General features: G+C 48.2%; 5 protein-coding genes across 5 annotated transcripts; 3 read left to right on the top strand and 2 right to left on the bottom strand.

The window, feature by feature from the left end:
• Positions 1 to 3,846: 3,846 nt before the first annotated feature.
• EDB93DRAFT_1094957 (uncharacterized protein) lies at positions 3,847 to 7,920 on the bottom strand (the record flags this gene model as incomplete). The annotated part of the gene is made up of 4 exons (XM_041446648.1): positions 3,847 to 5,723; positions 5,789 to 6,552; positions 6,609 to 7,079; positions 7,133 to 7,920. Coding segments are annotated over 4 exons (3,900 nt in total), but the record flags the coding sequence as incomplete, so codon positions are not given.
• A 3,673-nt stretch (positions 7,921 to 11,593) lies between these two features.
• On the top strand, positions 11,594 to 12,375 carry EDB93DRAFT_1263768 (uncharacterized protein; the record flags this gene model as incomplete). The annotated part of the gene is made up of 4 exons (XM_041454210.1): positions 11,594 to 11,653; positions 11,694 to 11,861; positions 11,931 to 12,043; positions 12,093 to 12,375. The coding sequence occupies 4 exons, from the start codon at positions 11,594 to 11,596 to the stop codon at positions 12,373 to 12,375; spliced, it is 624 nt and encodes a 207-aa protein (XP_041302060.1).
• A 1,203-nt stretch (positions 12,376 to 13,578) lies between these two features.
• EDB93DRAFT_1048557 (uncharacterized protein) lies at positions 13,579 to 13,899 on the top strand (the record flags this gene model as incomplete). Its single annotated transcript, XM_041444650.1, has 1 exon — positions 13,579 to 13,899. A coding segment is annotated over one exon (321 nt), but the record flags the coding sequence as incomplete, so codon positions are not given.
• A 1,000-nt stretch (positions 13,900 to 14,899) lies between these two features.
• EDB93DRAFT_1263767 (uncharacterized protein) lies at positions 14,900 to 17,919 on the bottom strand (the record flags this gene model as incomplete). Its single annotated transcript, XM_041454209.1, has 9 exons — positions 14,900 to 14,978; positions 15,046 to 15,137; positions 15,188 to 15,301; positions 15,357 to 15,981; positions 16,034 to 16,200; positions 16,250 to 16,580; positions 16,634 to 16,755; positions 16,811 to 17,819; positions 17,879 to 17,919. 9 exons carry the CDS (start codon positions 17,917 to 17,919, stop codon positions 14,900 to 14,902), a joined length of 2,580 nt encoding a protein of 859 aa, XP_041302058.1.
• Positions 17,920 to 18,485: 566 nt separating this feature from the next.
• EDB93DRAFT_1255937 (uncharacterized protein) lies at positions 18,486 to 20,876 on the top strand (the record flags this gene model as incomplete). Its single annotated transcript, XM_041453869.1, has 3 exons — positions 18,486 to 19,983; positions 20,039 to 20,187; positions 20,247 to 20,876. 3 exons carry the CDS (start codon positions 18,486 to 18,488, stop codon positions 20,874 to 20,876), a joined length of 2,277 nt encoding a protein of 758 aa, XP_041302057.1.
• Between the last annotated feature and the right edge of the window lie 1,036 nt (positions 20,877 to 21,912).

The following is a 21,912-nucleotide window of genomic DNA, read 5'->3' as shown; positions in this document are numbered from 1 at the left end:
GCCACATCGCGTGGCATGAGGGTTTGGGGTTCCGACAAGTCCTTGAGGATGGCATGCCATGCGGGAAGGATGATAGTAGTTGAATGTATGGTCTTGTATGCGAGCTTGCGCACCTGGAGCAATTGTGTTCAATAGTGAGTCCTCTTTTGTTGCACACACTTACTTTGACAAGTGCTAATTTGACTGGTCTTATCTCTTTGCTTAGTGCGGCCCGCTCTTTCTTGTCCAACAACTCAACCTTGTCAACAAAGCCGTCATCATTATCTACCTCGTACATCGTCCCTGTGTCCTCTTCCATATCTGTGCTAAGTTCTTCCAGCTCTATGTCAGTACTGTCAGTACTATGCGCCAATGCTTGGTCGGCCTCTCCTTTCTTCACATCAAATTCCCAGATCAACGATTTGGCCACCAGGTTCACAGTGTGCAGGAAACACCTAGTGTGAGTGGTTGGTCCACCGAATTCCAGTACCTTACTGCTCAGTTCACGAATCATGGTGTCATTGTTAGATGCATTATTGCAAGTGACGCTCAGGATCTGTGCAATGCGGTTTTAGTTGCATGTAAGTTTGTTCAATTTTTCTTCAGATCAATAGCTTTTCTGATATACCGAATTCTTCTAGCACTTTTGCAAACACCTCCACAAGCTCCTCGCCGGTATGTGACTATGAAGCTCTCAGCTCATATATATCTATATAGGTGAGTTTTTTTTACCTTCCCCACTTCAACAACGTCTAATGGGATGCTTAGTGGTTCCCCCTCGTGCTCAAAGTGCGCTGAAAATGCGACCAACGCACGATGGTTGGGCGATGACCAACCATCAGTAGTAAAGTTTATTTTACTGTCATATTCCTGGTGTGTTTTGAATATTCATTTTTTTTATTAATGATAAATACTTACCTGTAACATTGTAGCAACACGCTGTCGAGTTCGCACAAATACTTGTTGCACGTCACTCGAAACAGTGGAGGCAGAAGGTATGTAATATTCCAGTCTCCCTGTCTTCATCAGCGACTGAAATGCACGGTCCTTGACGATATCGAATGGACGCAGGCTCTCGGACACCCAGCTCACTATTTCGGCCCTGAAGGCAGATGTTTCAGTCCAAGACTCAGATAAGACTTTGTTTGTACTGTGTTTCTGCACGTGTATGTTGACGGTGTGAGTATGTAACTTTCCCTTTACCCTTACGCTTGAATGACGCAGTGATCGATTTGTTTCGCAGGAAACTACCAACTATATTTTCGCGCACCTCGTTGGCATCGTTGGCCTCATCCGCAGCTTTCAACACTTCATCGCCCCAGCACGAACGCACATGCTTCCGCATGTTACTGGTGGAGCATGCATCACCTTTGTCAAGGTATCGTCACACTTTGGTCTTGCAATTCCTAGCTTGGCACTTGAAGTTATGTGCATGGCGCCCATCAAGTTCAGTAATCTGTGGTGTCGGATTGAAGAACACGTAGACTGGTGAGTTCCAGTCCTTCATTGAGCATGCTGTTTGGTACTCAATTAATGTAATGTTCACATCAAGGCTTCTGCACATACCAAGCTCATCTTCCGCAGTCTCGTCGGCTTCCACCTCAGCCTGTGATACAGTGCTACCGGTCTCAGTTTTGTCTTCATTCATTGCGTTCTCTTCCTCCTCGGTGTGCACCAGGGCATGCCGACTCGAGACTGAGTCTGGACATGGAGACATGGACACTGTCTGTGAAGCTGTGAGCTATTTTTTTTGACCAGCTCATCTTCATCTGCAGACCCTACACTGCTGGTGGGAGTATTACCAGCCTGCAGGTTATTTTTTGCCTTCTTAAGGTGTGTGTTCACGCTATCTCCACCAGCATCGTTTTTCCACTTCTTTGATGACATTTTTAAATTCTTTTCTTCTAGAGCAGCTCTCGCCTTTCCAGTCATTTTGATGATGTGTTTCGCTGTGGCTGCAAAGTTGAGCTGCATGATGGGCAGCACTAGTGGGTGACGAAGGTTCACGGGTGGCGTGGTATGATTTTATATTTGTCTTTAGAGTTTGACAGTTGGCAGCTGTATAGTTTCGTATTTATGTAGTTGAATTTTACTAGCACCTGTTTGGCATCCGTTTGGCGCCCATTGTGACTGATACCTGCAGCGCGGGTACGGGTAGGGGTAGGGGTATCATGACCTCAGACCCGTACCCGTACCCCAGCGGTACCCCTACCTGTGACCCGTGCAGGTTACCCATACCCGCGCAGTTCCCTATATTTAATAGCAACATTTGTTTGAATCAAAAAAGTGGGTACCAGTAAAATAAGTGACATCAGAGCTTTCCTTTTTCTACTCAGCGAGATCAGTAATACAAATCAGACATTTAAGTGCAAAAAGGGACTTGAATATTCTGCTGATGTGGTATGAGTGCCCGAACTAAGTCTATTTGGTGGGGGAAAGATCAAATGTCCTACCAGTAGGTAGGTAGCTACCCAAATACTGTCAGAAATGGAATTTCATTGTATGGAGAAGAAGGAATGAACTAAGTAGGAAGAAAAGACAACGGTGAATATTGGTTGCCATCATCACCTGAAGCGATGATGGCTTTTAGCGAGCATTACAGGATAGCAGTTCCTAGAGCTAATTAGTCTTAATTTTGACGATTATCAAAAATTTATCTAAATAGCTCTAAGTTTGTGCGGGAGGGTTTTCCTCATGGAGGCAAAACTCTGAAACCACCAGTGTCTTATCACACATTTATTTGTAAGGGGCAGCAAACCTGCTTACAAGCGATGGAGGAACGTCAGTTGAAGGCAAATACTACTTTCATTCGATATTTATGCTACGTCAATAATGAAATTAAATGAAGAGACACACGGTGCATGACAGAGGAGAGTGGTGGGTGGGAGCAAAGAATATTGAAAGGTGCGAGTGAGGATGTGCCGAACTCGTTGTCGTTAGATCGAAAATGAATCAAGAGGAAAAACGCGTCCGCTCAGCTGGACTTGTAGCGGCGGGATACTCCCTGATACTCCGACAGGCTACATTACCCGGCACCTGTACATCACATCTGAGGAAGTGGCCTTACAGTAGCAGTCCAAACAACAATGTCCATGAGCTGCATAGTGTCGTGCTGTTTGTTCACCGTCGTGGACCATATAGCGAAATCCAAATCACTCTGGTCTTTCAAGGCCGGAAATCTGATGAGCAGTGATTGTCTTAGATCGGGATCGGTCCAGCAGGTCCAACCGATAGTCCGGATAAAATCTGCCAAGACGCAGGGCCTCCCTGCAGAATTGTTGGGATGTAAAGACCCTTTCTTTCGGATGGTCAACACCAACATTTCCCTGACAACCAGCGAAAACGGTACTTACTTGAGGAAGGCAACACTTGAAACAATGAAATTTTGGAAGTTGCAAGTCGGCTTTCCATCCTCGATAGCGAACGTCGGTAAGTTGCTGAAAGCGAGCACAATCTGCCTGTGTGTGATGACATGGTGCACCGACAACCCAGCAGACTGCGCACCGCAGCCCGGGAGAAAAAACATTCTTGAATGAAAACATCTGCTGCTTCATGTGTTGCATCTGGTCGGCAGATAAACTGGATACGATGGCCTGAAGCGTTGTAGAAGGGGCACTGGAGTTAGGGCCGAGCGGTTGGATGGGTTGCTGAGGGGGCACTGTAAGGAGTATAGGAGGGGCAGTATACTGGGGGGGCGTAAGAAACTGAGGGAGCTCAAGGCACAGAGTGGGTGCTGCCAGTGGGGGCAGAGGGGGCGCAGCGAACGGGAGTCGATGGGATACAGAAAGCTCAGGCTGAGGGTGCAGCGAGAGCTGGGATTGAGGGAGCGACGTGCACTCTGGTGCTAGAAGCATAGCCAGCGATGGGTCATGAATACTCTGCAATGTAGGCGTCAGGAAATCTAAAGTGTTGCGAGAGCATGGATAATACCTTGGCGACAGTTATCTGACAGATATCGCAAAGCTGCACCGTCACCATTTGAAGACAGTTTGAAGCCCTGCCATCAAAGAATAACGATAAGCCCAATCTCCTACACACCGGCGTGGAGAGCCATGAGGCTATCTCCGATACCCCGGTATCATCTTGACCTGTCTGTAAAGTAAAAGGCTTGTGCTTAGGGTCATAAATTATGAATGCCCATCCTGGTCTTCCGTCCCGGCATCCACGACCAAATTCTTGTCCGTAGTCCAGCATGCTGTTTGGCTTGCGCAGGTGAATGACCACTCGAATGTCTCGGATATCCAAACCAGCTGAGAGTGCAGACGTAGTGTAGAGCACACGGAATGAGCCAGCACCGGCTCTAAAGCTGTCCAAGGTTGTCTTTTTCACGTCGTCGGGTAACTCTGAATGGTAAAATTTAGTGTCTGAGGCCTTGGCCATTGCCTCAGCGGTTGCCTTCGTTTGACAGAACACAAGTATCTTATCCGTTGCTGGTAAATTGAGGAGCAGGCCCGCAAGCCATACGAGATAATTTTGCTCTCGCTTCTGTGCATCTCGAAAGCGTAGCGACGAAGGAATGGAAAGCTGACCGTCGACAATGGTGAAGGCATTGAACGAAATTTCCTTCCTGGTGGTATCGCCGCGGATAATCTCGGTGGCACCGGAGAGCATTTGAAAATGCTCCAAGAATCGAGTGATAGTGGCGGGAGGTAGCGTTGCAGTACATGCAACAATTGGTAGAGGAAGTTGACGAAGGTGTGGAATAAGACGCAGACATGGACGATAATGCTTGGAGGTTAAGGCGTAATGAGACTCATCTACGACGATGCGGGAAAGAGCGCCCTGCTGAACTCCTTCTCTGAGATAATCGAAAAACGACGGAGACTCTAGCTGCTCCACGGAAACAAAGATGGTCCTAGCGTCGTAGGTCCTCATTCCAGGGCTCCAGGTGATGGTTGCCAAGCCTTTCGCCTCAAAGCGAGCGCGAAGCTCATCCAATAAGGCCTTGAGAGGGACAATCACAACTGTTGCACAGTGTTTTTCCAGAATGCTGACCGCAGGCATCATGTAAAGAAGGGTCTTTCCCTCCCCAGTACCGAGGACAATGACCAGGTCCTTGACCCTTGCGCTGACAGCTTCTGAAGCGCGGGCCTGTTCTATGGATCTAAAGGTTGCGTTACGACCCATGAGAGATCGAAGTTCTTGAAAGCGCAAAGGGTTGATGTAATAAGGGAAACTTGGGCTAAACTCTTGGACTGACTGAGATGTTTGACGAAAGGCATATGCCGCAAAAGCGTCGGATATCGAGCTCACCACCAAGGGTGTTAGGGTAGATAGCAGAGGCATGATAGCTAATTCTGATTGCATGTGGACGTCAGTACCAGTGGAAAGCACCAGTTGCTGCGAAGAGGTGCTTTGCAGGGGGGCAGCGGGAGTGGCTGGAGGGAAGAGAAGGGCGTGATGAGCGCAGCTAAGGGCCACAAACTTTTGCAGGTGCTCGCTTGAGACGGATTGTACATATGCGTGGTCAACCGCATAGCCCCTTGCAACACTTCCCTGGTGTCCACTCTGTTCGTCAAAATAATATTCCAAATCCAAATCAGCTACAAGGCGTTTGCAGTTCTTGCGCATAACGCCAATGAGAAGATGGCGGATATCGGCCAGGCCCATGGGATGACCCAATCCACCCTCGGATACAGGTCTACCGGTATGGGCGATAAGGATGTCAGAGAAATCGTCCGAATCCCATGGCCCATGCAGCCCGTTGAATAGATGATCTTCATATCCAGCAGAAAACTGGAAGTCTTCCCCGTCCAGGCTGAGATAAAGAGCGAGCATGGCTAAAGTCTTGAAGACAAGAGTCAGCCACGGTTTGGAAATGCGACAAAAGTGGTCAGAACCTTTGGGACGAACGTGAGGTACGCTATCATCAACCGAGCAGCTTCCGGAGGCATGCTCCGCGAAATGACCCGCTCCTTCTCCTGGTTGGTCTGAGTCTTGTTATAGCGTGATACGAAGTTCAAATGGCCAGAAAACCAGTAGACGTTTCTAGGGTGAAGGTTGGTGTTTTGCCAGGCCATGACGGCCAGCTCAGTGCCTCGAGCAGGCTGTCCAGAACCCAAATGATAGAGAAGAAAAACCTTCTGAAGAAAGTCCTCGCAATCCCCTATCCAGCGCCTGATTTGGCCAAGGTTCCACACCACACCACTAGAATTGTGAGACACGACAAAACGCCCCGAGAACGTCGACGTCATCTCTTTCATCAACGCTGATCCATGTACACAAAACTGGTTCCTTCTGTCGGATAGGAACGAGTAGCCCGGTTCAAGGTTGCTCAAATCGTCATGAATGTGCTCCTGCTCAATGTTTGGTAAAGAAGCGCCGAGGAGAACAACTTCATACAGCTGAACCTTTGTCTCCTCCATGAGGTTGCGGTACAGGTTTACGAAGTTGGCGATGGGAATAAGTCGACCATCAAAACTGAGAGCAGAGCCTTCAAGATCTGCCCACATCATTCGGGGAAGCAGGGACGTGTTGGCCGTAACAAACGAGAGAAAATGTCCTATCTCCAGCAGGTCGCCGAAAAAATTCAGACAATCTTCTCGCAGCCACCTGTGAACTTCTTCAATCAAACTGTTCGTCGAATGAAGTCAGCCAGCAGTCGAAGACAAGAGAGAGGTAACACTTACGCCTGCGGATTGTTTTCCACAACAAAAGCGGGAGCATTTTGGAACAACAGACAAATTTGATAGAAACCTGCGGCTCTCAAACACCATCTCAACTCGCTCAAAAATGGGTTTATGTGGATAGGATCCAGTATTTGACCGGACAGCTTGACGCAGCTGAAGATGAGAAAGAGCCTGCCTGGACAATCCAAGGGCGTTGAGGGCGGATATTGGGTTGTCAAAAGTGCCATTATTAGGTTATGGGCAGCTGAATGAGCGGCCTGGCATTGATCCATGTCAGTAAGAAGCTGCTCGGCACAGCGCTGTATCTTGCTCCCCAAAGCCACTTTTCGAGCCGTAGAATTGCTGGTACGTTCGAGCCGACCGTCCCGTGCTCGAGACACAAATGCGATCAGCTTTGCAAACGTTCGCACGTAGCGCTGGACCGTTTGCTTTCGAAGTGGTGCTTTGAAGGGTCGATTATTGAGTTCATGGCTAGAACATGGCGCCGTCAGTCAAGGATGATTAGATGAGAGAGAAAAACGCACATGGATTTCGTGGTGTTGACCGCCCGTAGTATACGAGTCTTTCGAAATGCATTCTCGTCGGTTAGCAGCTTGATGATCTCGTCAAAATAACGTTGAAAACACGGCAAGATGCCGCTTAACTCGATTTCATCTTTCTCGGGCATCTTTACCCAGTCGATGATATCAGACGGCGACTCGTCCTTGATCACCTCTAGCCAATTATACTTGGCCAGAAAAGGGTTCAGGTGGGCTCTGTCCATAGGCGGTCCTAGGCGTCCCTTGTGCAGAGCGCGGTGCTGCTCGTAGAATGATTCTACCTGGGCGAGTAAGTCTTGAGACCCTGGCGGAGCTACATGTAGAGCAGAAGGGGAGTGAGGGACGACTACTGGGTACTTCCTTTGCATGCTGGCATAGAAAGCCTGCACAGTGCAGCTCTTCCAATTGTTGCGGGTGTTATGGAAGTCCCTGTCATGGACTTGGATGCGCTGCTTTGAGATAGTGGCGAAGCAGCAGCCCTGAAACGTGCACATATATCCTTCTTGGTATGGAATACCGGGAACAACGGGGCTGGAGTTGTCCCAGTCCTCGAAGCTATCCGACTCGTGAAGTTTGTAGGCCTCCAAGACCGAGATCTGTTCAGCGGTAAGGGCAGGCACATCGTGATGCTTCTGTCTGTGGGCAGAGAGACACTTGGTAGCGATGCCAATCTCACAAATTATGCATATAAGTAGTCCAAGGGGTTTATATATGACGCAGGCAGTCATGTTCAGAAATGCAGACGTAAAGATGGACGGATGACCATAGGGAATAGCAAAGATTCCCCTGCCATCAGCGGGCTGCGGACCAAAGACTTGAATGTCAGCTGGATCTGTGTGAAGGATTAATTAGTATCTCAAACGCAGGAAGAAATATAAATAATACTGACTCAGCACGGGCTTGGTCCTTGCTGGTGCTGGCTTAGCGTTAGGATCGACTTTTGTGAATTGAGATGGAGGTGGCGCAGTGACCTCAAAGCTATCATCTTCGGTCGAACTCCTCACCACACGCTGTGCAGAGGCTGCCGTCGATGATGGCTGCCGATGCGAGAGTTGCAGATCCCAATCAGCCGAGCCTTGAGTGCTCGGTGGCATGATCAAACTGTTGGAATGATGCCGAGTAAGTGGGATGGCAGGGGGAGAGGATTCAGGAAAGGTAAGCTGAGTATATGGATTTCCTAGAGGTGATGACGGAGCTATATCGTAGTCTTCATCTGCAGGTGCTAACAACGACTCGTCAATGTTGTCCTCTTCGTGCATCCTGTCTTCAGTGTCGTCTTCCTCGCTTTCTTCACATTTATCCTCGAGATCACTCTCGTGTTTAATCGGCTGCGTCTAAAATTTAGATCGCTTATAACCCAGACGGCTGGAATGTACTCACCCGTGCTTTCACCCATTTGGCCACCGAAGCTTTGTGTATTGGACCCCTTACTCTCGATCCATGATTGTGCATACTCTTATACATCGTGAATGTTTGGAGACACGCTGGGCACTGGAATGTGCCATCAGCCCGGCGGGCAACGACGACAGGTACTTCGGGATGCTCGACGAATCTAAACCGGCAATAGGATGAATGGAACTGCAGACGATGGTCATCCGCACTTTTAACATCTATGCAGCAGATGTCACAATAATCGTTTCTCCCCACCATTTTCTGAAGGTAGGTCACTGGCAGAAAAGAAAACTGAGTGTCGCGTCTTCGGAAACAAGCCTGGCGCTTACGTATCGCCTAAATTACGGCTGAGAATGTTTACGTTCTTCTGGGTTTCCATATATAATTCCGGCACATCACTGCGATCATATCCGGGAAAAGGCATGGGTGGCATTGTGCTAATCTAACAGCTTTATTGGGCACCAGCACGGCATTCCCTTCGGTTCACCTCGGCGTCTTTAAATTTTTATCGCACAACGTTCAGTTCATACCCAATGATACGGTGTGATGCGCGCGACGTACCCATGCGGTAGAAGAAGTTTGAATGTTTCCTTCCAGCAAGAGGACAGCCAAGGTACTCGTGTGGGCCAGGCGAGGGTGGTGATAGAGAACGATCTAAGAGGCCTGGTGAAGAGAATGGAGGTGAAGAACATGATAAGACGTCTCTGAACATAAGTTCAGTAGTGCAGGTTCATCTATAGCTGGAAAAATTATTTCAAAGAATGATGATCAAGAACAACGGTTAACAGACCTTTGGCACGGGCATCATCACGTCGAATCTCTGCGATATGGTCGTGATATAACCATCCAGCGCGCAACTATGTACAAACCGAGCATAGCAAAGTGCCCAAATCTAGCAAGGGTCGCTGACGATGGACCTTTCCCTTGCCAAAATTATTCACAGAAAGCGTGAATTGTGATTCGTGCGGTCAATGGTGGCGTGGTTAGTCTGTGAGCAAGCGCTTGGGATCTGAGTCTTGTGCGGATGATGCAGAATCGGAGTGAGAGTAGGACCACGAAAAGGAGAGGAAGACGAGAGGAAAGCCTGAGCGTCCTGAGTATGCTATGGCGCCTCGTCTCGCCTGAAAATGGCTTGAGAGGAGTAATCTGTGATATTCCATGAGAACGGCTAGTGAAACTTGAACAAAGATGGACCACACATACCCATGCATGAGCTAATATGTGCAATGACCGAACACACGAACGCATCGGATGAGATGCTCGTTCGATGAAGTATGTCCTGGGGCTGAATACGAATGGAGTTCATGTTGAATATAGTTTGTCAGATAAACACACCTTATCGTCTATGTCTGACAGTAACATTCATGACGAATTGAACGTTTTTAGCATGATCGTGATTCCTGTGAGTATGATTTTAGTAAGGAGATACGGTTGAGGAGACCGGGACATGCCTCGTAAATCGTGCAACCGTGCTTTTGCTCAGAATTTATACCGGCCCCGCCATTCGCATACCATACGATAAGGTACTAGATACCAGCTTATATCGAGATTCGCAACGAATAAGATCATATAACTGTGTTAACGATCGTCAGGAATATCAATAACTCACTTTGAACGCCGGAGGAGGGCTTTTCATCTATAGAGGGTATGGGGGGGAGTCCGATGCGATGGGTTACGTGCTGACTCATCTAGTCACTTACTGCGTGGGAATGCAAAGCTGCCAAATCGCTGAAGTTATCGGGTGCACCTTCCTGTAGTGAATTCCAACACTGTTATCTCGTTTCATGCGTCCTCGCCTCAGATTCAGTCCCTTACCCAACTCGACCAGCATGAATCCGATGCTTCACATTTTTCACAAAAGCAAACTCATTCAAGTTCGACGGCAACATTGTCCTCGTTATAATGCCCGGCTGCTGTTCATTATCTCGTCTCTCACCTCCTCCCTTCCATTCGTTCGGTAGGTGTCCTTGGACCATGCCGGACGAATCGGCCCTCAATTCGACGAGCCGATTCTTTGCTCGTCTCAGGCCGTCCGCGGCACTGGTGGTCTGTTTCCCTTCTTTTAGGCTGAGCCAGGCGAGCGCATGGTGGGTGCCTTGGACGCTGGATCAAGCAATGGTTTGGTTCATGAACCTGTCTTTGGCCCGATTGCTGGGGTAAGTGACTGTTAAGTTGATAAACTCGTTGACGGTCTGATCGTTGACCCTGGTTTCTTTGCGTGTCCCCTAGTAGTTGAGAGGCCAGCCGTCATACGCTCTGCGAACTGTGCACTGCGATGAGGTGGGACTGCCTGTGCCTCCGCGCCTACTCACCCTCGCATAGACACAAGGTCTAGCACCCAGGACACTCCCAATTTTTTGTAATATCATCAGGACATTCGAACATCTCAGTGGGTCCTTTTCAGCTAGAGGATTGATTACACTCCGGTCGTACCTCGAGATTGTTGTTAGGAAAAAAAACAATTAGGATGAACATTTCGGCGATGTTCACAATGATGTACTAAGGTAGAAATTGACCAACCACAGCAGTCCTTCCCCTACTATATCATAGATATCATGCTCTACCGCGTATTCTTAATAGCAACCAAAAAATTGCGGTCACGACGAATGTGAAATGTAATATGTTGCAGTAGGCAGTTGGTGGGCAGCGCTGAATATCAGTGAATCCACGAGTTCACAATATTAACACAAACTGCAAACATGACGCGTGATGGCAACTCGGCCACACGGTACACCACGGCCTTCCTTATTGGGCTGTTTTTTGCGGATGGGCCCGACAACACTGAAACAGACAAATGGCAGCAGGTCTATAAACAACTTCCCACTTTGAGTGAGCGCTACTCAAACCTCTATCTTCCGCGAGCGCAATCGATCTGTTTTTGTTTTCTTTTTTTTGTCGTGTCAAGTTGAGTTGTCACCAGTAGCTGGGGCTGCGGGTGTGAAAACATGATGTAGCAGGCGCCGAGTGAAGTTCCTTACAAAGGAGGTCTGTTATCTACAGCGAACTGGCGAGATATTTGAAACTTATGAGTTTGTCAAACCTTTTCTTTTTCCAATGTCTCCTACAACCATGTTCTCCCCAGGGCCTACGCTGCGCGGACATCATTTTACAGGGGTGCGAGGTCACAGGAAAGAGCGGCCTTGACTACTTTCAGGCGCTTGAAAGCGAACTGCAGGGGGCACAGACTATGCACTCCAGGTTCCCCGAGCCTCTGAAAGCCGCTTTCCTCAAGGCCATGCCGAGAATCAAGTCTCATCTTGATCAGTGCCATCTCCGCCTCACGGAATTGCTGACGATGACGCAGTTCAAATTCACAAGATTGGTGGAGACTTAAAGATCCCAGCGAAGGAAGGATTGGTCCGTGCTGACCCCCCTTATGTACACCTACAAGGTGCAGATACTTGAAGAGCAACACGAGAAGAGTCACGAGAAAGGAATGGCTGCATTGAAAGACAAAGTTAAATGGAGCGGTAGCTTTATGGATGTCCAGTGCAGCATCATGAGGTTTGTGGCCCTCGTTAACATGAACAAAACTGACCACGTCTTGTTGTAGCTGCGATCACCTTGCATTCTCAAAATCTATTATTCGTCGCTTTATCCGTGACTGTGTTGATCGTGATGCTGCACGTTCTCCACTGCTTCCACACAATGTTCTCATCCCACGCGAGGGTCCCATCCTACATGAGGCTCCTTTACACTGTGACATGCACGAGCTTCCCAGTCATCCTCGCGAGCCATCTGTGCCATTGCGAGAGCCTCTGCTTCATCGTGATCCCTCCGTGCACTCTTGTGATCCCTCTGTGCACTCTCGTGATCCCTCTGGTGCACCCGCGTGATCCCTCTGTGCACCCGCATGATCCCTCTATGCACCCTCATGAGGGACCCTCCTACCCACACGATGTTGCTCACTATCATGATGCGCACGACACACCCTATGATCGGAATGGTCCCCCTCACATCCACCCTCATCCTACTGGTGTCCTCAATCCCCATGGCCTTCCATGCACCCGTAATCCCAAAGAAGCTCGGTATGGTCGTGCACCTATGGGATACAACCATCCAGGTTATCTTTCTCGTTACAACTCACCTGCTGATGGATATAACGACCACTATGATGACTGCAGGCATCCACCAGACTCCTACTATCAAGATGTGCGCAGTCATGACAGGAGGTACTATGGAGATAATAGTAGATGGCCAGACCACCGCTGATACCTTTTGTGCTTGTTTTTTTGACTAACTTTTCTTTCTCGCCTTTTAATTTTGGTGTCTGTGCCTCTTGCCTTTTTAGTGTAGTGACTGTCATTTTGTTACCTCATGCTTCGCCTCAGATTGGATGTAGTGCCTCCTCCTGAATATATTGTGTTGGTGTTTTCGTGCTCGCACCTGATGAATGTTACATGCTGCCTCCTGAGTTTTTGTCCCCAATCTTTGGTTATTTTAAATTGACTGATTAAAATCAATTAAGACACGAAAAAAACACGCTATTGAGGAATCAAACTCAAGACTCCCACATGGACCTCGCCAACGATACGAGACACTAATACCACATTGCCATAAGACCTCAAAATGTGCAGAGCGCACATATCATATAATGGCACTTTGCATGCCAATGCTTCTATCAATCATCGGCACACCATCAGCTTCAACGACTTTATCACTTCTATTGATTATTGATGAGGGCACGCCTCCGAGTTATCTCAATGTGTAAGTTATTGATATTTTTCTTCTACGCTCCTCCCTCTCACCATATATTTGTTGCATTGATGGATTTCACGCAACTTGACTGTGTTCTCGAACGTATCACATCACGGCACAGGGTGCAAGCGCAGGAAGTGTTGGACAAGTGGTTGGAGAGACGACGGATTGGTGATCCTGATGGATGGAGGCTGCTTGACGGTATACCTTGCATTATTGGGGGGCTGACAGGACTTCTCGGTAAGTGTGCTCATCAGATCACAGGTAGAATAGCTAAATATGTTACAGGATCACTCGAAGGGCGAGGGGGCAACTTTCCCTGGAAAACGTTACCCACCATCCTAGCCCGTCGTGGCTATATCCTCGAAAACTACCCGGAAAACATACTAATGCCCGGTGAAAGACGTTCAACACTTGCAAAGAGCAAGGGCATACACGACCTCTCTATCCACGAGTGGCACATCCTTGCAGATGCCCTCAAGAATAATGCCCTCACCGTCAAAACTGTCGCAACAGACGCCCTCGAAAACCTCATGGCTTCACGTGTCCCTGTCATCATTGGAGAAGCGCCCTCCACAGATTCTCGTCACACTCGTGGTCGACAAGGGTTTGCTGATGGACAGATTGATAGGCTTGGATTGAGCCATCTGGGCAATACTTCTCCTCCAAAATCTTGTGCTGTGTCGTCTAAGCGGCGGAGACTTTGCGTGTTCGTAGAGGTACCACAGGCCCCACCCTCCTGGAGGTTGAAAGCGATACGGCGACGCTCACTAAACTTTGGACCCAACTATAGCGACCTTATCCCACAGATTACCGCCATCAGGAATGATGAAGTGGGGGTTGGCACTATCAAGGATGGTGCTATTGATGATGAAGAAGCCGCCAATGATGCCACCACCAAGGACGAAGAGGAAATTGACGAGCTTTTTGCGTCACAGGAAAGGACGTGATCTGTGTAAGCCTCTCGAGCCTCCATTCAACCCTCGCAAACCTCTATTCAACCCTTGCAAGCCTCTCTCTTCAACCCTCGCAAACCTCTCTTCAACCATCGCAAACCTCTCTTCGACCCTTGCAAACCTCTCTTCAACCTTCATCACATCCTCACGAGCCTCCCTTCCGCGGCATGTACTAACCATCAGCATCTGTGCACGTGATCTTGTTGATTCGAGTGTTGGTGTCGCGTGTTGCCTTTTATCTTACTCTTTGTCTCTTTACCGCTGTCTGAGATGTCTTCCCCGCGCCTCACAAAGTCACATTCTCGAGTACAATACATGTTTGCCTGGGATTCGTGGTTATGAGATTAGGAGATGACGAGGATAGATGGCCTGACAGAGAGGGATAACGGGTGTGTATTTTCTTCGTAGTTTGAATGTGTTCTTGTATCCCTTTCGCGTGCATGGCTTTTCTTCATGTTGTTAGTCACTGTCTCTGTCCGCCTTTCACGTCAAATATATTGCCTTTCGCGCAATTGGATTGATGTTCACCAAATTCCAACATGTATTGCAAAACATATAGATCAACTATTTTAAACAGCGAGGGCGCACGGCCTCGCGTGGTTGGTTCCTACCCTCGCAAGCCTCTGGGAGCACGGAGACAATACACAAAGGAAAAGGCATGTACCTCTTGCGGCAATTACAGGGAGCCTCCGTGGAGAGGCATACCTCACAGGTGGGTTCCCTGCAACATAGAAACCCCACCTGATAGACCGTGAGACGGGCGCTTAAGTGCTGCCAAGGGTGGCCTTAGCAGGAATAGGATGTTTACAAAACGTACATTACACAGAGTTGACAGCTCTTCGGTTTGTTCACATCATGTAGGGCTCTCGAGAGACATTGTGACCAGAAGATTTAGTTTGGGTGCTGCGTCTCGCTTCAGGAAGCTTTGCACTTGTGTTGAGATCCTGCTCTTAGTGATTAGACAACGACAATTGTCGAGATTTCTATTACTTACAGAAAAGTGTTTGCGCATACCAGGAGCGATATGATTCCACCACTTTATGAATGAATTCTTCAGGGCTAGTTCCCGAACACCCTTATGGTTTAGCCAAGCGAGGAACTCGTCAAGCTGCAAAGCCAAACGGTCAACAATGGTCAACAAAACGACAGCTAAAGGAGAATACCTCCTCGGGCTCAGCATACTGTGCCCACTCGGATGGAGCCAACATTCCCTCTGGCCCTTCTTCTTCAAGCCTCTTAGCTTCATAGTCATCATCCTCCTTCTTTAACATCAACTCCAAGTCCATCACGCTCGGACCCTGTATAAAGATTCGACCAGCTTCGTACTGGACGACGCCTCCACTACCCAGCAAAGAAGCAGATCCCATGCCGTCGAACCACCAAATCTGATTATGGAACCGGTCCTTTCCCAATGGTTTGACTCGCACCGCACCAAGTAGCTTCCTGAACTCTCGTTCAATCACCTCTAATTGACGCTCGAGCTTATTAACCTCTTCATCGAGTCTGCGATGTTCTGCAAGTGCTTGCTTCGCAGAGGCTGCTTGAGCGCGAGCAAGCTCTCGTTGCTTCGCATGTGCCTGAGGATGGGCTTTCTGACGAAGATCTTTCTGACGCGCTGATCTCTTTTGGCGAGCACTAGAAGTTGATGCGGTCTCCGAGCCATCTTCTGAAGGAACGTCCGAAAGATCACTGGACTCATGCATCGTAGTATCTTCGTCTGGAACGACACTGTTGGTCCCAAGCTCCTTCACCTCCATTTCCCCAGCAAGGGAATTCATTTCCTCAGTGCTGAAAAAGGACGTTGAATGGAAATACCGCTGTGCGCCAAAGCGAACGCAACACATAGTAACGCTCACTGGGTGAGGAGTGGACACTTAAGATGTTTGCGGCAGGACTTGAAACACGAGAACTTGACGATGAAGACAAAGCTTCTGCATGTAGTTCCGGGGCAAAGAATAATCTTGTCAAGATTTCTCGTAGACGAGGAAAGTTGTCGAGTGTGGCATGCTATCAGAAATGAGCATCGAATATGAATAATAGGCTGAAATCACTTCACATCTTTTAGGCATCCTAGAAGAGCCTCCTCCCACCCGTCTCGCATCTCATTGTGCCACAAGGGAATCCATTCCCAGTTGTTCCCTATGTCAGCCATGGCACCAGCTAACTCATCGATTGAAACACCAAGCACTCTATAGTCCCCTTCTGGTGTATCTTGGATACGCAGTAACAACAGGACGGCACTATGCCGAGTAAATGGCACTGTGCGTAGGTTGTAAATGAGCGTCGAGTGAATCTCTCCTAGTAGTGCGCAAGGCGGGTCTACGAGAGAATGCCGCAAGGCATGTTCAAACTCATACATTGTAAATGTTGATAAGTGGAGTGGTTGCCTGCGATAAACTGTTAGATATTCATATGCAACTATTTGCGACTGTTCACTTACCCATAAATGGCCAGGAAATTCCATGCCGTTAAAAATGCTTCAAAAGTACCCTGATTCTCGCCAAACGGAAGTCCCAATTTACTCAGCCTTGCGGTCCTGATCCAGGTGGACGTGGAAGACATCTTTGGAAAATAATGTTGCCATTCGGTCCGCCTCGACTTCGGTGGGGCATATAACAAGAATTAGTTCTGTCTCCGTCGTGAGATCCTGGAGGCTATTATTGAGACAGGCTGACAACGGGCCTTCGAGATCGTTACTCAGAGGAGCCTCAAAAGCAGAAAAATGAATATTCCGAAGATCCGTCCGACCACGACAGAGCTGGGCCACAAGAGGATCCATTTTGAAATATGCCAGGAGCTTTGGGGTAGCTGTTAGGGCTATGGCGTAAGTGAGCAGGATAACAGGCAATCTCAGTCGCTGGAGACGCTCGCAATTAGCTATCGCACACTGATATTCCCAAGCTTGAAAAGCGTATTCTGCTTGACCGACGATTATCCTCGAAAGAGATCCCTTTGCATTCTCCAAGAAGGTCCAGAAGCTCGTACTCTCGAGGCTCTCGTAACTGACCAATATAGCTCGCGCACTGTGATTGCCGAGTCCTGGGGACCAGATCACCGCAGAAAGGTCTTTCCTTTCGAATTCAGCCTTGAGCTCTCGAATGGGCTCTAATCCTGGCAGCACGACAACTGAGATGAGACCGACTTCCTCTGGACAGACCGCAGGGAGCAAATAAAATAAGCTCCTATCCTCTCTCAAACCCAGCATAATGACGGCATGCACCTCCCGTCTCATGAGAACCTCCACCGCTTCTGCCTGTTCTAGAGATTGAAACATTGCCTGGGGACCCATGAGAGCCCGGAGGTCCCTGAATCGACTGGAACTAATACACGGGAGGTTCTTATTTGCAGCCGGGCCTACGGGCAATTGGTCGATGGGTGGGGTATTCAAAGAGGGTCTTGAGAAGGGAGAGCAGACAGCCATGCCATCAGCAATGGCGCGATGGATGATCGGGAGCATGGATATGCTGAGATAGGGTGAGATAACCCGGGAGAAAGAGTTAAAGTCAATCTGCTGCGTGTTAACATAGGATAAAACAGGAGGAGATGCGGGAATAGCTGGGGTTGCCAGAGGGAAGAGAAGGCCGTGATGAGCGCAGCTAAGGGCCACAAACTTTTGCAGGTGCTCGCTTGAGACGGATTGTACAGTGGAAATGCGACAAAAGTGGTCAGAACCTTTGGGACGAACGTGAGGTACGCTATCATCAACCGAGCAGCTTCCGGAGGCATGCTCCGCGAAATAACCCGCTCCTTCTCCTGGTTGGTCTGAGTCTTGTTATAGCGTGATACGAAGTTCAAATGGCCAGATAGGATCCAGTCTTTGACCGGACAGCTTGACGCAGCCGAAGATGAGAAAGAGCTTGCCTGTACATTCAAGGAGCATTGAGGGCAGGTGCTGGGGGCGTGGACAGACAAGAAGTTGGCTCCGACTGGTGTCTCGATCTGTCTGTAAAGTAACAGGCTTGTGCTTGAGGTTGGTGCGAAGAGATAAAAGTTTGAAAAAAGAACGATGGGGTGATATCCTGTACTACGTGATGTAAGGATTCATAGATACTGTTGGATTTCATTCTTAGTGATATGATTTGACATACATATATCTGTACTCAACATGGAAATCCCGCAGTTACTGAGTGCTTGCTCAACAAACTCGTCGACCATTCAGACAGACACAGGTGAGTCACCGTCATAGAATACTCCTGCAGTATTCATTACTCCATTGTAGCGTTGACTGCTCTTCACTCTACCGATTCAGACGCAACATTCGACCGCTCTAAGTCGCTCACCAAACCACCCCAATGTCACAAGCTTCCACATCATTCGACCTCTATCTTTGTCGTCCTTCACTCAGCTCGACAGGTTTCCCGCCTGAAGGCGGTCGCACCTACGACCTTGTCAAAGACCTCCTCAAATCAGAGCTCGAAGGCCACGTCATCTTCGAGGCCGACCTGAACATTCAATGGAGTGCTAGCATTTTCCACCAATTGGTTCTGAAATCTTCGTTGAAGATCAAGGATGTTACAGGGATCACATACTACGGCCGAGATAATGGGCCACGGGTGTATGTCCGGGGCGCGTGGAGCTTCAATCGCCAAAAAAAGCCTAAATTTAACGATCAGACCGACGATTCTGGGTCAAGCGACTACAATCATACATCCACCAACACAGATACATACGTTGACACAGATGCTGAGACCTCAGATCCGGGGATAACCTCTCAGGATACGGACGCCACCTGGAGCCGCGATGAATACGATGGCACCCCAAACCTAGGATCGAAGAGGGGACGTAAAGCGTCATCGACCGAGAAAGACTTGCAGTACCTTTTCAAAGCCATTCAGTATGCCCTGCGCCGTAAATCGCACATTCGAGCCAAACTTTCCTTCGAAATATCGGACATCGAACGATACTGGTCTGCAGAGTTTTCTAACTCACCGATACCAGACCCCTATAATGCACAAAAGCCTGACCTCGCTTTATTCTATTACAAGAGTAAAGCTTGCGTGAAAGCGTGGACAGACGTCCTGAGCTTTGTCGAGCATACGTACTCTGACTTTGGCAAGAGGCGTGATTTAGGAGTGTACTGGGGGTCTACCAATAAAGCTTATCTCATTATGCGAGACCAGCCCTGGCGTCGCTTCGTCGTCTCATTCTCTATATGTGCGGAACAGCTTCGCGCCCATTATTGCGACCGCTCGGGCCTCATCATAACTCTTCCGACTCCCATCCAATCGTGCCCCACCGATGTCGTCGATACAATAGCTACCCTCTCGTTAGCGGATCCGAGCCTTTTGGGTCTCGACCCCACCATCCATATGTGCATAACTTCGTGCAAGGGCACTCATACCGACCTAGTAGAGGGGGCAATCGGTTGGGTAGATAACAATTTTAAAAGAAGATACACGATTATGGCTGTTTTGTGGAAGAGCCAGGGTCTATTTTGTCGCGGAACGGTTTGCTACCGCGTTTGGGATCCTGTAGACGGGAAGGAATATGCGATGAAGGATTGTTGGGTGACTGAGGCGAAGAGATACCACGAAGCGGACGTCCTTGAGAGGGTCAAGGGCATCCCTAATGTGGTCCAACTCATAGACCATTGGGATGTCCTGTTCAATGGAGAGCCCGACTGCACATCCCGCATCCGAGATGGATATGGTATCCTGCTTGAGAACAGACCGGACAAGAGGTTCTGTAACAGGTATCACCGGCGCCATGTCTTGAGCCCCTGCGGAGATCCGTTATGGGATTTCAGCTCCAGAAAGGAACTGATTTGCGCCTTTCGTGACTTCGTTGTCGGTGAGTCCAGTTTAATGCGTTTGATCTGTCGCATCATCTAACATTTTGACTATAGCTCATGAAGCGATGATAAAACGACGAGTTTTACACGGAGACCTTAGCCCAAACAACTTCATAATCCATCACGGTATCGGGTACTTCATCGATTTTGACCACGCGTCAATCATAAAGGAAGGCGAAACATTCACAGTCTCGTTCGGTACTGTAAGTTCGAACGTGATGATCCTGGTTCTCGCTGTCGATCGCTGATCTCAATTTTTCAGGGAACTATACCATATATTTCTATGCGCATTTTGAAGAAGATGTCAAAGAACGCCGACATCATCAAGAAGTCCAAGACGAACACCGACGCAAATAATAATAACATTAACAGCATCACTCAGCTGGAACTGGTTGAACACAACCCCAGTGACGACCTTGAGTCACTTTTCTACATTTTTTTCGAATTCGTTTCGAAGTACGGCGGGACACACGGTAAACTTGCTTTGACTTGGGATAAGACGAATATGCCGTGGGCCGATGCCTATGAGAATTTGGGCGGTACAAGCAGTTTGCTTGCCACATTTTTGGCGAAGAAGGGAGCTATGTCTGAAGGTGATATCCTGATTGATAGGGTATCCGACTACTTTGCAGACTTCAAACCTATCGTTGACGAATGGCGCACTCGAATTAATCACATGGCGTCAAATGCCGAAGAAATCATCGTTCACGACCATATCTTTCAAATGCTTGTCGGATTCATTACGAAACTTGACAGTAGTAAAGAAGAAACCCCATTGGACTCTCCGCTCCTTCCTGTAGCTCCTTTGAGTGCCCCAACTACTCATCGTACCGGGGCTCCCCCCGGGCCTTCCCTACGACGTTCATTGCGACTCAGCACAGGCCGGACCTAACAATACAGCATGAGCTGACGCAATTCTGATGCCCCTTCCTAGAATATCCTTCATTCGACCTCGCCCATACATCTTTTTTCTTCTTTCATGCTACCTTTCTTAGTACAAGCGATGGCCTTCGGTCGTTGCGATTTAAGGACACCATTACAAAAGTAGACTTTTGTACTCAATATTAGCCGTATCTTTGAATACTGCAGGAGTATTGTATGACAATGACTCACCTGTCTGTCTAAATGGTCGACAAGTTTGTTGAGCAAGATCTGATTGCGGAATTTCCATGTTGAGTACAACAATATATGTATGTCAAATCATACCACTAGGAATGAAATCCAACAGTATCTATGAATCCTTGCAACACATCATCAGTGAATTCATGAGACCTTGATATTGTAGCTGTGCAAACTGTAGAAGTATATAATTTTGCTCCTGCAAAATATGATCATTTATACTGTTAAAATTTTGATTTGTAGATACATAGCCATAAATGCCAGCAAATTCAGAGTGAAATCAGCAGTGCACGACAATGTGATGATGTTCCCGCATTGCAGCCAACGAGGGGTTGGTAGCATACCGGTGGCAATCATTTTGAGCATTGTTGTTTGGTCTTAACTTTGCTTTGCATTATAACTTTATTTAAGACATTCTTGTGGAAAGCACCTTTAGCACTGGTCAACAAATGTAGAATAGTGTGCGACTTCATAGTGAAATCATGACCTGTACCAATGAAGACTACCATAGGATGAGACTGTTCCCACGTCAAAGCCAAACCCCTATTCCAAGCGATGGTGGACCAGGGACCTCACCAACTTACAGCATGAGGTAGTGAAACTAAGTCACTGTGCTTACAAGCTGTGAGGCAATGCTGACCATCCTGTCCATGAGGAATTCTGTGTAAGGCGCAAACAATATGCTGAATCTATCAAACAGACCAAGAAGGAGCACTGGATCAGTTGGCTCAAGGAAATCAAAGGTAATGATATCTGGATCACTAACAATTACCTTACAGTGGCCTCTGGTGAAGGCGGACACTCTACTA

The sequence above is a fragment of the Suillus bovinus genome (genome assembly GCF_016758785.1).
Source record: "Suillus bovinus strain UH-Sbo-P2 chromosome Unknown EDB93scaffold_106, whole genome shotgun sequence".
Taxonomy (NCBI): Eukaryota; Fungi; Basidiomycota; class Agaricomycetes; order Boletales; family Suillaceae; genus Suillus; species Suillus bovinus.
This window is presented reverse-complemented; position numbering and strand designations above follow the sequence as displayed.